This window comes from Gossypium raimondii, chromosome 11, assembly GCF_025698545.1.
Source record: "Gossypium raimondii isolate GPD5lz chromosome 11, ASM2569854v1, whole genome shotgun sequence".
Classification (NCBI taxonomy): domain Eukaryota; kingdom Viridiplantae; phylum Streptophyta; class Magnoliopsida; order Malvales; family Malvaceae; genus Gossypium; species Gossypium raimondii.
In genome coordinates, this window is record NC_068575.1 from 12,183,027 (window position 1) to 12,200,084 (window position 17,058).

At 30.3% G+C, this 17,058-nt stretch overlaps 1 protein-coding gene and 1 long non-coding RNA gene across 2 annotated transcripts in view; one reads left to right on the forward strand and one right to left on the reverse strand.

Moving 5' to 3' along the window:
• Positions 1 to 10,872, forward strand: part of LOC105804614 (uncharacterized) — a 30,470-nt gene extending 19,598 nt beyond the window's left edge. Inside the window, exon 4 of the long non-coding RNA XR_008190576.1 lies at positions 10,588 to 10,872. This is a non-coding gene — a long non-coding RNA (uncharacterized LOC105804614). The remainder of the gene's footprint in view (positions 1 to 10,587) is intronic.
• A 5,105-nt stretch (positions 10,873 to 15,977) lies between these two features.
• LOC105801233 (uncharacterized protein At2g29880-like) lies at positions 15,978 to 16,608 on the reverse strand. The gene is made up of 2 exons (XM_012632557.2): positions 16,173 to 16,608; positions 15,978 to 16,097 (listed from the first exon to the last, which is right to left on the reverse strand). The coding sequence occupies exons 1-2, from the start codon at positions 16,590 to 16,592 to the stop codon at positions 15,978 to 15,980; spliced, it is 540 nt and encodes a 179-aa protein (XP_012488011.2). The 5' UTR covers positions 16,593 to 16,608.
• Positions 16,609 to 17,058: the final 450 nt, after the last annotated feature.

The following is a 17,058-nucleotide window of genomic DNA, read 5'->3' on the forward strand; positions in this document are numbered from 1 at the left end:
ATAGTGAATTGTAAATTACTCAAATTATCCGAAAATGTTCTGTAATCTCCGGTAATGCCTCGAAACCCTATTTCGGTGATGGATACGGTGATTGCGCCTAGCGCTAGTTGGATAAACCGACAGTTGTGTGCCCTGAACTAGTTAGACAAGCTGACAAGGATTGCGCCCAGCGCTGGTCGAATATATCGACGATTGTACAATTATTTACTTCCACAAATTCCTCATTTCTTTTCCTTGACATTAATTTAATAACATGTATACATTATATAACAAGAGCTAACTTAGCATTATAAATTTTTAAATAGTGAATAGAAGTAAAATTAAGTTCGAGTCCACGAACTTACCAAAATACGACGGATATCTACTCAATGATCTTTTCCTTCCCACGGCTTATACTCGCTCTATTCTTCTCTTGATCTATTTTTAACAATTAGCTCAATTAATACCATTCTTGTTTCTACTAAAATTAATCAAATTTATATTATAATGCATACTTTCATTTAACAACAATTGTCATTTATTCATTCTCAACTATTAATATTAACATAAAAAATTTAATTGATCATATTTCCTTCTTATTTTAATAATTCACTAAATATACATTTAATTTATTATCAATCCCCAATACTCGTAAATTTAATAAAGTCATACTTTACTAAATTTACTTATAGCATTTAACTCATTTCTAGTTATTGCTAATCAATTTCATATCACAAAATAATTTATATAATTAATGGACTTAGTAAATAAGTCCCAAATTTTCCAGCATAAGAACAGTCCACTAAAACAGTCCCTATACTTCACAAAATTAACAATCTAAGCTATGTTATTTTGAATTTACAACATTTTAGTCCCCAGGAATTATTATCAATAAAATCACCACACAATATGACCAATTTAGTCTACAAAATTTATACTCAAATCATCACCTCAAAGACATTTAGTATTCAACAAAATAACCCCAAACCTTTGAGTTTCTCATCCCTGGTAACTTTCATAATTTCCATTCACTCTCAAAATTTCATTATGGGTAAACTAGCTCATAACATTATATCATCAAAAACATAATTTCATGCAAAAATAATCAAACCTTACTTACAATTTTATACATGCATTAAACCCCCATGGCTGAACATCCCCTTCCCCCATTCTTCTTCTATTTTTCAGCAGCAAAGAGAAAAAGGAAAATTTCACTCCATCCCTCTATCTTTTTTTTTACCTACTATATCTTTTATCTCTTCTTCTTATTATTCTGTTCTTTAACTTTATTTCTTTTCTAATATATTATATTTATATAATACTAATAAAATAGATTAAAACCATCCACTATTTTATATATATAATATGGCTTATTTACTTAATAAGTCCCTTTAACTAGTTCTATATTAAAATTTAATAGTAATTCCTACTAATTTTATCTCTTATTTAATTTAGTTTCTTTAAATAAAATTTATCTAATTAACATTTAAGTCACTTTTAGAGTAACTCCCAAAAATATAATAATAATATTTTTGAGCCCAATTCGCTAAGGCGGGGTCCCGGAAGACTTTCAGTTCGTTACATGAATACCCATTAGAGTTTGAGTACAATCTCCTGTCACTACACCAAAACAAGCTTTTAGCGGCGCTTTTTTATGCCTTTAGCGGCGCTTTTAAGCGCCACTAAAGCGCCGCAAAAAGCGCAACTATTGACAACGCCGCTAACTTTAGCGGCGCTTTTATAACAAACGCCACTAAAGAACATGACCTTTAGCGGCACTTTTGCCACAAACGCCGCTAAAGATCTTGACCTTTAGCGGTGTTTTTATCACAAACGCCACTAAAGATCGTGACCTTTAGCGGCGCTTTAGCCACAAACGCCGCTAAAGATCGTGATCTTTAGCGGCGCTTTAGATACAAACGTCGCTAAAGATCGTGAGCTTTAGCGACGCTTTAGCCACAAACGCCGCTAAAGAATAAACCTTTAGCGACGCTTCTAGCAAAAACGCCGCTAAAAACATAACCTTTAAAAAAATATTTTAATCAAATAATATTTATTTTTATGATAAATATTATATTATGTTTTATTTTTAAATTTGAACTTTAAATATACTTGTTAAGGATAAATAAAAATATTATTTAAATTAAATTTTCTATGAAAATCTTAACTTTAAAACTAAATATAAAAATTAATGAATTTAGCTTTAGAATTTAAAATAATAAATTAATAACACAATTAAAAATTAGAAAATTTAGATTCTTAGAGTCAAACCATAATGATTTTCTCGTAGAAGTAAGAAACTAAAAAGAAAAGAAAACTATGAATGAAGTAGATATCGTAAAAAGAAATCCGCAGATGATTTTCTAGTAAAACATTTTTCATGATTAGTTCATAAAATCCACATCTTCATTACACAAGAGAAAGGACATTACATATCTAAAAGAACATAAAAGGCTTCGCACAAATAGGATGAAAAAAGCTAGAAAGGAGGTACAAAATTGTACATCTTTATCAAGTAGGAAGAAGTTACGTGCATTTGTATCTTCATTTCTGTCATCCTTACAACAACTTGAACAACCATGCTAAGAACACCAAGCCCCTGACCGGAAGCCGAAAGAAAAGTTTTATGAGAAATAAAGTCGTGAGTGAATGGATGTAAGGAGCCGAGAAAAATTATGGTGAAAGATTGAAAGACCAAGCTTTATGAGTCACCAAATACCTTCCACTCCCACCACAACAATCTTGTGGTTTGGAAAATCATCCAAAGATCGACCTTGTGCTCTTACAGTTCCTAACAATCCAGCAAGTGCAACTCCAGCAGTTCCTAAGAGAATTAAGTAAGCATAACTTTCTAATATTTGTGGCATTCATAGTGATGTTGCAGACAATCTAAGTTACACTAGAATCTAATCCTATCCATAAAAGTAGCAACTTGTGGGCCAAGTGCTCACCTGTACGTCATCATTAAACATGCAAAACCTTTCCCGATAGCGTTTCAGAGTTTTAAAGGCCCACTTCATTTGAAAATCCTCAAACTAAATGGGGTAACCATCAAATAAACATCATGGTAAAAGCACAAAACAAAAGTCTCACTTCTGAAAGAGAGAAACTTGTACAATAGCCTCAGGCTAACATGTTAAATCGTTTCGATGAACTCATCAATAATTGATAAATATTCTTCCCCTTCTAACCTTGGTTGTCTTAGTCCTAAATCTGTCCAAACCCCCAAAGAGAAACATGTCAAAAGAAATCTCCACAATTGGTAAATAAAACAAAGTACCAACAAGCATTTCATATGTTCCATTCTATGAATAACAAAGTAAATAAGCACATATTTTACTCATAAAGTGGGTCTTCAATTAGCTTTAGATTGTTAGTACCAACATCTAGCATATCTGGGAGTATATGTCGAGATGATTGATTTAATAATTAAAGTTCTAACACAAGACAAGAGAGTTGCCATCACAAGAAAATGTTGAAAATGTAAAATACGATAATAACATGGAGCAAACATTTTCAGCAAGATATAATCCACACACACACATTTTGCTCAGCCATAAAAATTATTTTAATATGATATATTATCATATATTTAGCTTTCACTAAGTATGAAACCCTTATGGGGCCTTCTTTTATTTGCCCAAATTAAAAATGGTCATACCAATGCAAAGTAAATCGGTTTAATTTGATTCCATCTCTATTTTATTTTATTTATATTTAATGATAAAGTATATACATTTTCATATAGGAATAACTTTTAATGGGTTGAACCTAATTCATGAACACTTTCAATTTAAAAATAAAATAAAAGAATAAAAGCAATAAAAAGCGTGAAAGCAATAAAAAGACAGACACAAAATATCATTAAAAGATAACATGAATATGATATAAAAATAAGAATACTTAACAATTATTAAATAAATAGTGAGAGATGAGAGGTAGTTGCACTCTCATCAAGCAGTGTATAACTCACTCATTTAAATGCACCACTTCCCACTATAATGGCTCGCAAACAAACATTCATTTCATGGGGTAACTCTTTCCTTACACAGGCTAATAGCTTGCCTTCATAAATTTGCTTCTTCTCTCTCACACTTGAAAAGAATCTTTTGAACCTCTCAATTTACTAATTAGAGAAGAAAGATCTCTCATTTCTCCAACCAATCTTATGTTTCAGAACTTATTTTATTTATTTATTTTGTTTATGTGTTTAGTTGACAAAAGCTGATTCCAAGGGAGTTTTATGACTTTTTTCTTTTTAATTTATAGATTTCTATTGACACTTCAACTATGCCTTGTCCTTAGGTGACACATTCTTGAATCAAATTACTAATATATATTTATATATACAAAGGCAGCTTAGCTTATGCTATGTAGATTATTACATGGGCTATACAAGCAGGGTTGAGTCGCAGGAGCAAGGACTTGAGAGGTATACATGCTTGTACAGAGAGTAGAGAAGTGACACATTTGGTCTATCTATTTTTTAGCTTTAATGATGAAAGTAATAGGAGGGCCTTTGACGGGGAAGAGCTACCTTCATCAAAGCTCTAATAGTTATTAGGAGTAACTGATCCCACAACTGTTCAGAGGGCCATTTTTTCAGGCGGGAGGGTGCAACAAGGAGCCTATTTCAGAATATCAGATTTATCATTCATGATAATGTAATTTGAGGATTGGGTATAAACAAAAGTTGAAAACGATTAGAACTGAAAATGTAATTTTTGTTAATAAAGGCAATTAGGATTATGATTAAAAGTTGAAACTGAAAATGTTACTACTAAATAGTAGGTTAGAATAGATGACAACGAAATTCAAAATGCTTACAGTTATTAGTTGAAAGCTAGAACAGATTCCAACATAAAAATATAACAGAAAAGCACATAAATATATGTGCATACACCAACCAATTTGGCAGGTCTAAATGTAATTGGAAAAAAATGCCAAAAGGAGAAAGGATGATGCCCATTTTTAGTTTCAACAGAACCCAAAATCAGAAAAAAGAAACTCAACTAAATGAGAAACATGTTGCCACGTTTCATTGGCAAATCTTAATTAAATCACAATACATGAAGTCAAAGGATAAACTCACACCTGAATATATGGGAAGTATATGTCTTTCAGCTTACATTGGAGCTTAGATATGTCCAAGTTTCTCACTACAGGATTTAATATCACCACCTGTGAAGAATCATACTATAAATACATGAACTGAGACAAATAAAACGCAAACAGCTCACCTAGCTAAAATGATTCTTAAGCACAAATAGAATGCAGGATCTAACCTCAAAAACAACAATATATGAAAATTAAAGGGAACATACAGAAGAGTAAACCTTTGTAAAGCTCCCATGGGGTGACTCCTTGATTTCTTCATCAAAAGGATCCTAATGCCTCCATCAGTCTAATGTAAAAAGATTTTGATGACATAATGCAACAAACTTCTGAGAAAATTTCATAACAAAAATAATTTCTATAAAAACTTATTCTTTAGGGAAACTAATAATAAGACTATCTTACACTCCAACTACATTCAGAGCCAGAATTGCCAAGTAAAGCCTTTCGTGAAAGACGTAACTTGTAAACTTTCTTGGATTGTTTTGTCTTGGAAGAGACTTCAACACAACTATATGAAGACAAGAAAATATATAACTACAAAAATCTATTAAGTCTCTAGGAAATGATTCTATCAGCATAAAACAGAGGAAAGGACATGTGGTTTGTCAAATAGGTTATACCTCCCTAGATTCATAGATGCAATAGGTCTTCCATATCCAAACATGCCAAAAAAGGGCTGCATTGTTATGAAAGCCAAAGTGAGAGCTTCTAACTAACATTAGAATCTTTGTGTGCAAACATAAAAGGCAAGCTTCAATTATGTCAAATCTCAGACAGAGATACTAATGTGTCTAACCAAAGAAATACATGAGTTTCACAGATTTTGTACCACTAAGAATGGTGGCTTGCACCCTATTGCTTGTTGTTTATATAACCTGTTTAGCGAGGCACCCATCTTTCCCCTGAATAGAATAAGTGGAATAAACTTGAATTCATTAGCAAAACTCAAAAGAAAAATTATAATTAAGAAACACAACCAGTAGAAGTCTATAGTGCATATTTCCTTCCAAAATATATCCCACTTAAGTTCGAAACTTTGAACCATGAACAAACCGGTGTGGATGGATGAGAGAAAATCTAAAAGGCTACTTGAAAAGTGTAGCAATTGAATACATCAACCATAACTTAACTTCTGTCTTACCTGACTACAGAAGAAAAGTAACCCAAAGTGCCAAACCAAGAAGTCGTAACAAAAAAAAAACATAAATATAAAAGAAGAGAAAAAGGACTTCATATAAACATACCACTTCACAATAGAGTTTTCATCACTGTTGTCCATTCCAGGTCCAGTGTCAAAAATTGAGATTCCACTCTCAAGAACATCCACACTTCAAAAACATTAAAATAGCCATTAGCCATATAAAGTATGATGAAAACAATTTGTTTTTTATTATGAGAAAAAGCAACACATCATTAAAAACACTGGCATTGGGTATAAACAAGAGGGTGTTTTTTTGTTAAACATTTGCGGCGGGGATAGCCATTGGAGAGCAGAAGAAGAAGGGGAAGTAGAGAAAACGATGAAGAAGGAGTTCAAAACATCGTCGTTTGGTACCAAGATAGAAAGCTGGGTTTCTTTGATAGGGTCAGGTGAAGAGGAAAGAGAGAAAGGGTGAGGGGAAAGGGTAATAGGAGAAAGGACTTGGTGAATAGAAAGGGAACGGGTAAGGCCATGGGAAGATTAGGGATTTCATGGGGAAAATTTGGGGTAAAATGGCCCATTCTAAAATGATTTTTTATGCTTATTTTTATCTGTTAAAAATTTATTTTATTTTGAACAAAATGACTATATTTTGTTCTACTAAAAATCTTTTATTTTATCATTAAATATTATTAGTTAAGTCATATAAAATATTTATTATTTTTAAAATTAATTTTTATAAAAAACTAAGTACTCTCAAAATAAATATCATAGATTTTAATAAGAAAAAATTATTAAATGGTCATAATTAATTATTAAGTTAGAATTATCCAAGCAATTAACCTTTAACCTCTAACCCTTAATTCCTAACCTCTAACCTCTAACCCCTCTTTTACAATTATATAATAACTTAATTAATATATAAATTAAAAAATATTAATTAATCTAAACCTTAAACCATAACCTGACCCCGAATTTCTAAACCCTAAATCACTAACTCTTAACTTTTAACCCTTAACCTAAACCCCTAACCCCTAACTACTAACCCCTAAACCTTATCTAATATATAAATTCAAAAACATTAATTAATCTAAACTCGAATCCCTAACCCCTAACCCCTAAACCTTATTTCATAAAAAAATAAAACACACTAATTAATCTAAACCCTAAAGCCTAACCTGACATCGAATCCATAAACCTTAAATCCCTAACTCTTAATCTCTAACCCCTAATGCCTAAATCACAACCCTTAAACTAGAATCTCTAATCCTTAATCCCTAATTCCATAATCTATAAATGTTAAAATTGTAACTCCTAAACCGACATTAAATCCTAAATTAACCATATACCCTAAACCATATATATTAAACCCTAAACTATAATGATAATTAATTAAATATTTTAAAATTAATACTATCGTATTTTTTACAATTAAAATCAATCAGTCATCTACCTAAAATTTTTTAAAATTATTTTAAATAATAGTATTTTAATTTTTCCATTTTTAACAAAAATTTTTCTATGTTTTTTTATTTCAAATTATTTCTATGTGTCACTATTTCAAATTTATCCATTTAACAAATATTCAATTAAAAATAAATTAAATTTTAATTAATATAAATAAACAAATTAAATAGTAAATAACAGATAAAATATTTTTGCGGCGCTTTCTCAAAAACGCCGCTAAAGCTCTGAGCATTAGCGGCGCTTTTTCAAAAACGCCGCTAAAGATCTGAGCATTAGCGGCGCTTTTTCAAAAAACGCCGCTAAAGATCTGAGCATTAGCGGCGCTTTTTCAAAAACGCCGCTAAAGATCTGAGCATTAGCGACGCTTTTTTAAAAACGCCGCTAAAGATCTGATAGGTCAAAAAAGATGTCGTTGGGCTTAGGTTCTTTCCTAAAAGCGCCGCTAATGCTTGATCTTTAGTGGCGTTTTGTGTAAAGCGCTGCTAATGCTTGATTTTTAGCGGCGTTTTTTGTCCAAACGCCACTAAAAGTGCCGCTAAAAGCCTGTTTTGGTGTAGTGTGTGGAGGAAGCCGTAAACAATTCTGTAAAATAGACCATTGCGGCATTTGCCATAGTTTTCTCATCTTTAACTCATTCCCCACTATCGTTCTTCAGCTTTATAATTGTGTTTCTTTTCTTTCTAGTTAACGCAACACTATGAAAGTTTGACATATTTCTATCCCCTAACCGTATCCAATTAGCTCATGCACGTTGTTCCCAAAATAACTCCTCCTTGTCTACTTCTAAATTTAGTGCAATCTTAATATTTGTTAATTCTACCAAATTTTTTTCATTTGGATTCTTCGCATTTAGCTCTAGTAGTTTTGTGTTCTAGGAATCTATGTGACGCTGCCTCCCAAGTTGATTCGCTTGAGCCCAAAGATTTAATTTATTTTCCATTACTTCAAGTAGGAACTTCCCTTTAGTCTTCTTCCCACCACTTTTGAATTTCGTTTTCTAAACCTTCTTCAATTACCTAATTTGTATTAAATCTGACTTTTGGCTATCGCTGTCCCTTCTGCTTTGAACTTCTATCTAGGACATTAACAAGTAATGGGCAATGACCTGACATAGAATGCATGAGGTGCCTTACCCAAAAATTTGGGAACATTGACCACCATTCTGAATTCACCACTCTTCTATCAAGCCTTTCACATATATTATTATTCGGTAACCTTTCTCTTTTCCATGTAAATCACTGACCTGAAAATCCTAAATCTGTAAACTTACAATCAACTAGAGCTTGACGAAATGCCACCATTTGATTTTCTTCTCATTGATGCCCTCCCTTCTTTTCAAAAGAAAAAGAATTTCATTAAAGTCTCCTGCCACAAGCCATATTAGATTGTTGACATTATTTAACTGTCTTAGCAGATTCCAAGAATCCCTCCTACGGGTTTTTTTCGGTGATCCATAAAATCCCATAAATCTCCAAACTTTTGCTTTATTTTCTTCTATGATGTTAACATCAATGTGTGATGTTGAGAAGCTTCATAATTGAATGTTACACCCTTGCTTCCATCCCAACGAAAATCCTCACTTAAAACCCATGGCATTAACATCAATGCCATTCTGTAAACTACACTTTCTTCGAATTCGTTCCATCTTTTTTGTGTATACTTTGGTTTCCATGAGAAACCAAATTTGTGGTTGAATATGTCTCACTTTGTTTTTGAAACGCCCTACTGCCCGTGGGTACCCCAATCTCTAGACATTCTAGCTTAGTATTTTTATTGTGACTGGTCGGTCTACCTTTCAAGAACCATATATAAAGAATGAGAATTTTTTGAGTCCTTCGAATCCTCTATATGGGAAACAATAGAACTCACCGAGAACATCTGTCTTTTCTTAGTATCAACCATTCCAATAAGGATTTCCTCTGTGTCAGAACCAAGTTCCGTAAACCTCACTTCCTCTCCTCCATAATTCATCCCTTCTTGCTGAACAATCTCCTTTTATCTTCTTTCTTATCCTATATTATTGTTTTGATTAACTCCAATCGACCTTTCCTCAGTACCCCCCAATTATCATTCTACAAATGATTTGCCTTCCAATTTTCCTTCTAATATCGATTTAGATACCAATCTTCCGCCTATCTCATTGTTATTGGTGCTCTTAATGATAAATCCCGTCCAAAAACAACTTCTTGTGACTGGATAGAAACCTTCACCATGCCCTAATCTGCCACAAAGATAGCAAAATAAAAAGAGTTTTTCGTACTTAAACATAGTATATATGGTTTTGTTTTGACCGATAGTTATTCTCTTCTTTCTTTTTAGTGGTCTGCGAACATCCAACTTAGCTCTTACCCTCAAAAATTTTGTTATTCCCCTAGTGATTGACCTCACATCATACTCTATAAAATTTTCACTAAAATCCCCCAGTTGGCGTGCCATTCCCTCGGATTTGAACCCTCCTGGTAAATTGTGTATTTGTACCCAAAATTTTGTGAAACTTAAAGGAACTTGCAGTGGTTGCTCCCCTTTTTCCAATCGATGAAGCAAAACAAGGTGTCTGTTGAAGAACCACGGTGTTCCCCTTAAAACCCTTTTAATATCAATTTCATGATAAAACCTAAATAAAGATATTTTTTCTTCCAAATCAGTAATAGAAATTCCACTCACTGGATGCCATGCTTCTGCTAGTGTCCATCTCATGGATGGAAAGTGTACCACACTCTCTGTTAATACCTTCCCAACCAAACACAATTCGTATTCTTCATCCTCTTTTTCATCGATGCTTTGCCATTCTATGATTTCTTCATCATCACTTGATATATTCAAATTTGCAAGATCTTCGTCCATTTTTTTAATGCTTATAAATATTCTTTCAAAATTTGCAGGATTTGAAATCGACCCAAAACCCTAGATTTCGATACAACGTGCTATTCAGCAGACAGAGAAAATGTGTTATTCAACAGAATTGAGTTTTAAATTAAAATAAGTAAAACTTTTATGTTAGTTTTATTCGTATGAATCTCAAAACAACTCTAAAAAATTATGGAACTAGGACTTCGTATTGTTGATTAATGTGAGTCTTTCGGTCTTTATGTATTAAGGTTCAAGTTTTACTATATGTAATTGTGATGTGCAAGTTTTAATTTTATTATGTACCTATATTATATAATATTTTTCTTATTCTTTTCGATTTTTATCTATGGTGCTTTTTAATATGTTGTAGTTACTAGTAACACTTAAGTTAAAACTGTAAAAATTATGAATTTTAAAACCCACTAGCTCCATGGCACACTCACTTGAGAGAAAAGAAAAAGTAAAAGGATATATTTATAAAAATTTTATATTAAAATTAGGTGAGGTCTTGGTTAAAATGATAAAGTTAAAAGTTTAAAATTCATGTCTCAAATTCAAATCCTATTATAAAATTATTTTATTAAAACCATGAAAAGATAAAAAAATACCTCTTTTATTACTATTTGTTATTTTTATAAAAGTATCTTAGCTGGATTAGTATTGGCATTGTTGCCAGTGTAGGAGGACGTGGGTTCAAGTGCGCTGAAGTGCATTATCTTATGGGTTGAGGAGGGGCTAGTGGTAATTTTAGACATTGTATAAAAAAATTAAATATGATAAGAACCTATAATGAAATTAATATTAAAAAATATATTAATATTTTTTTTGTGTCGGATAAGGATTTAATATAAAGTACAAATTATTAAAAATTAGGTAAATAAGCATAAGGATTGATTAGTATTTAAAAAAAATTATGAGTCTTTTTTTTAGTACATATGTATCAGTCATTTCATGTGCACTAATAATGTTAAAATAATAAAATCTATATCTTGACAATTCTTTAAGGTAAATAAGTATTGAGTTTAAGGGCATATTATTATTAATTTTGAAATGTCAAAAATAATAACATTCAATTAGGAGATGATATTATTGGGAGGTGTAGTCATGAATCTCAAATAAGGATTGTAAAATAGATATGAAAATACCTATAAAAATGATGAAAAATTAAAACTATACATGAACTTTGATCCAACATGTAATGTCATACATGAACATTAATTTTGTTTGATTCAATTTTCACAAATCACTAACAATATTATAGAATTGGTGCCATTTTACATTGATATATTGCATAAAAAACAATTATATTAGTCCAATATGAAAATAAATATATGTATTCATTTCTTTTAATGTATACAAATTTTTGAGAATTTTAGATTTATACAATTGAATCAAAATTAAAGCTTTACATATACGCATAAATTATAGTTTAAATTTCACGTATATAATTATATCATATCAAAATACATGTATCAAATTACATATTAAAATGAAATTTATGTATAAATTTAATAATAATATGTAACCTAAAATCCTAAGCTTGAAGATATAAGCTATAAATATTAATAGTGAGGTCCACAACAACACCAATTTCCATGGCTTTAACCCACCTTGGATTTATTTATTTATTTTATGTTATTTATTTTGTGTAAACATAATAAAAGATACATAAATGATCTAATCGATGAATTAAAAACATTATCATCTAGTTAGAAAGATACTACTAGGGGTGAGTCGAAAATATTTTGAGGAGAGTGACATAAAATTGTATATTTTATAATAGTAAAAGTGAAATTTTATCATTTTAATAGTCTATATCTTTATAAATTTTAAAGGATTAAATTATTTTTTTCTCATTCTTGAGGGGCTAAAATATCATATATTAATTTAAAATTTTTAAAATTATAAAAAGACTAAAGGTGAAATTTTTCATTTTAGGGGGGCCGAGCCCTTGCTAGCCCTCTTGGCTCCACCCGGATGCTACATACTTTTCAAGAGTAAATATTTTAAAAAAAAATTGTATAATTAACTTTCTTCTTTTTTCCTATTTGAGATCAAAATTTGGGAAAAAATTATGAAGAAAAAAATATAATAAAAAGATAAATTTTAGAAGAGATGGGTAATTCATACAAGTTATATGTATCAATTTATAGTTTTATAGTTTTTAAATTATTTTTAATTTTATAATAATATTTTAAAGCTAAGAAAATGTAATTATATTATATTCACTACATTTTTCTTGGATAATGAGCAATTGATTTCACATCTGGGAAAAGGTTTTGCAATTGAGATGATTAAGGCTTCATTTGGTTTGGCTTTTACAGCCAGTGAGGTGCAGTTGGGGGGAAAAAATGGTGCCAATCTCACTGCTATGCTGTTTGGTTCAGCAAGTTAGTGCAGTGAGATTGCATCTCCACCACACTGCTCAGCTGAAAATCAGTTGGTGATTTCAGCAGCAATAGAGGTGCAGTGAGCTGTTGGTATTTTAACTCTCCAAAAATACCCTTACTTTAACTCTCCATATCTTTCCTCCTCCTTCTGTGCTTCTCCTTCTTTAATTTGTGCAATCAGTTCACTTCACAAAGCTCCAGGTAAGTCATTCATCTCCTTCTTCAAGCTTTATTTGTTATGATTCTAATGATCTGGGTTTCTGCTGTTTGGACTTTTCTCTGTACTGATGGTGGTGTTTCTGCTGCTGCAACTTCTGCCATTTTTAACCATGTTTGATTGTGGTTGTGGTAGTGGACTTTTGTGAACTTTTCAATTTGTGGACTTTTCAACCATTTTCAACTTCTGCCATTATCGATCTTCTGCAACTTATGCCCTTTCTTTGTAACAAAGGGTGGTTGTATAGGTACAAATAGAAAATTTAAAGAGAAAGGTGCTTAATATATGTAAAAATAAATCATATATGTATATTAATATGTATATTAATAGAAAATTTAAAGAGAAAGGTGCTTAATAGAACAATTATTAATATGTATATTAATATATGTAAAAACATTTTTTTTCAAAAAATATTAATAAATAATTTAAATTAATTATATAATTCATTAAATTATTGGAAGATACATTTTAATATTTTATTAAATGAATTTATAAATTCACATATTTTAATAATTTTAAAAAAGTAAAATAATTTAAAAAACTTCTATTATATATCAATTCTAATATGATGTCCTTAATAGTCATTTCTTATTCTCACCTCACCGCTACAGCTGCATTTGAATCCAAACATACACTCCACCATTATTTCTAATCTCACCGCTATAGTAACTAATCTCACCGCCACCGCTGTTTTTAACCTCACCGGAGCAAAACACACCGCCCATCCAAACTAAGCCTAAGGGAACAAATAAATTACATAATAATTTAAAACATCAATTTTGAAAGAAAAATAATTTGACTATTATTAAATTTATTTTATATTAAACATAATATAATGGAATATCGTAAATAAGATAAGTAATATTTATATTTATAATAATTAAATAACAATTTTTTATTTTATAATAATAGTATTTATTTTTATGATAAATATTAAATTTAAATTTAATGTTAAGATAAATATAATTCAAAATATGAAAATAATTAATATTTAAATTTATTTTAATTAAATATTATTTGTCATTATGATAAATATTATATATGTTTTATTTTTGAATTTTGAACTTTAAATTATAACTTTTAAGATAAATAAAAATATATTATTTAAATTAAAATTTCCAAGGAATTTTAATTTTAAACTAAATATTGAACTTTAAAAATTAAATGTTTATGTTGGGTTAGGCTTAAAATAACGTGGAATTAATCTATCAATTGACCCTAAAATTGTGGTACAAAAACTATGCTATATTTAAAAAAAAAATATATATATATATATTATACATTTAATAAATATAAAAATAAATTAAATATGGGATCACATAGGACAGTAAATCACGAGCCCACGTATCCCTTTCTTTAACAATTAGGGTGCGTTTGGTTCGCTGTATTGGATTAGAGGTGTATTGGATTAGAGGTGTATTGGGATTAGATGTGTATTGGATTAGAGGTGTAATAGCTAATCCACTGTTTGGTTGAATGTAATGGAATAGAGGCGTAATAGTAATCTTGTGTTTGGTTGAATGGAATAGAGGTGTAATAGCATAATGGAAAAAACTAAAATGACTAGAATACCCTTAGCATAAAATTGTTTTGGTAAATGATTATTGTTATTGTTATTTAAATTTAATAAGATTATTATTATCAATAATAAATATTTTAATCATATTTAAACATAATTATAATTAAATATATTTTAATTAAAATATATAATTTAATAAAATTCTTATAATTAGCAAAAAATTGTTTTGGTAAATGATTATTGTTAATGTTATTTAAATTTTAATAAGATTATTATTATCAGTAATAAATATTTTAATCATATTTAAACATAATTATTATTAAATATATTTTAATTAAAATATATAATTTAATAAAATTCTTATAATTAGCAGAAATTTGTTATTGTTATTTAAATTTTAATAAGATTATTAATATCAATAATAAATAATTTAATCATATTTAAACATAATTATTATTAAATACATTATAATTTTGGTATATAATTTAATAAAATTCTTAATAATTCATATTCTTATATGAATTTACTCAAATCATAATATATGATACTAAATGAAAATTTGAAATAATTAATATTAAATATATTTTAATTAAAATATATGATTTAATACAATTTAAAATAATTATTATTAAATATAATTTCATAAAATGTTCTTATGAATTTACTAAAATAAAAATATAACTTGAGAATTATTTTCTGCATAAACATAATTAACTTATACTAAGAAAAAGTTAGATGAAAATGAAATTGTACATCATAATCCATATGTTATATAGTTTTACAACATCAAAAAGTTTGAACATTGATATTTAATGGTGAGAAAGAAATCTTCTGACCCATTCCAATCGGGCAACAGAAGGTAAACTAAAGAAAACGATCATTTGATTTGGATGATCGGGAATTTTACTCAAAGCATCATACCGCTGATCGTCGGTTAAACCTTCAATTGACCATAAGGCTGAATATAAATTTGAAGCTTTCTCTTCCATATTCTCTTCTGACTTGTGCTGAACTACCACCTCGGAGGCAATACTCCTACTGATTTTATCGCCAACGGCCTGGATTTTTTCCCCCAACAAGGTGGCAGTCTCCTCAAATGAAGAATACACATCATCACGAGCATCAGATTTCTTCTTTCTCTTGTTTGAAGATGAGGAACCCCCTTGGTCTCTATCTCCTCGCGGATCCGTACCAAAAACATCCATGTCGTCTAAAGAGACGTCAGCTTCGCAGTCATAGAATGTGTTTCTCTCTTCATTCATATCTGTAGTACGTTCATCCTCGGCATGTATTTCTTCAAGAACATCGGTAATTGTCGGCGTCTTTCCCAGTCGCCCGATCTCTTGCGTATATGGCAGTAAGCTGGTTGTAGTAAGGGAAAGAACGATGTCTGAACTGAGAGGCTTCTTTGTGACTCTAAAAAAAACGAGGAAAACATATTAGTCCATGTGTTTTGTAAAAAAACAAATAAATACTTGAAATACATTTTACCTTAACATAGGATTCCCAAACAGCATCTTCAGCAACAACGAGCTGCCTATGCTCGTCCCAACCAAAACCGCTGTTGTTCTGACCATTAAGCATGTCGTAGACGACTGACCATTCCCTTTTTAGGCACCTAATCCGAGATTTAATATTTGGTCTCGCCTTCGACATTGCTCTTGGTAAAGCCTTTTCTAGCATTTTCTCTAGCTCGTTCAAATAACCGGCTTTGAACCCGGTATCAGCATTAAATGTTCCTACATTGTGCAAATCCACCATGCAAGAAACCAATGCTGCATCCTCTTCTGGAACCCATTTTCTTTTGCTTCCTCGAGAAGCTTGAGAAGAAGCACCCGTTGGTGGAACACCTGACATATTGTTCTTAAGAAAAAAAAACAAATACACATTATTTACTATTTTGAATATCATGAATCAAAAGGTGAACAGTTTATATATATTATATTGGTAGTTCAATACTAAATTTAAATTTATAACACATGCTGAATGAAAAGATAATTAAATTATAATTCAACAAAGTTTAGTACAATACAGAATTGTAATCAAAGACCACCAAAGTTTAATAAACTAGATACATAAAATAACATCAACAAATCAATTCAAACTCAAATTATCCCTAAACCTAACTAATTTCTAGATGCTTGCCATTCATCGAACATTTGGTTGGCTAGTTCCATCCTCCAAGTAGCCCAAGCATCCGATGGATGAATATTTGTGATATTCGGTTTATCGTCATCCACCACATTAGTAGGTAATCCTTCTCCCACCTCCGCTTTAATGGGATCAATACTCATATGGGTTCGAATAAAATTATGGAGCAAACAACATGCAATAATAATTCTATTGTGCACCCTTACAGGATAAAACGATGGACTCC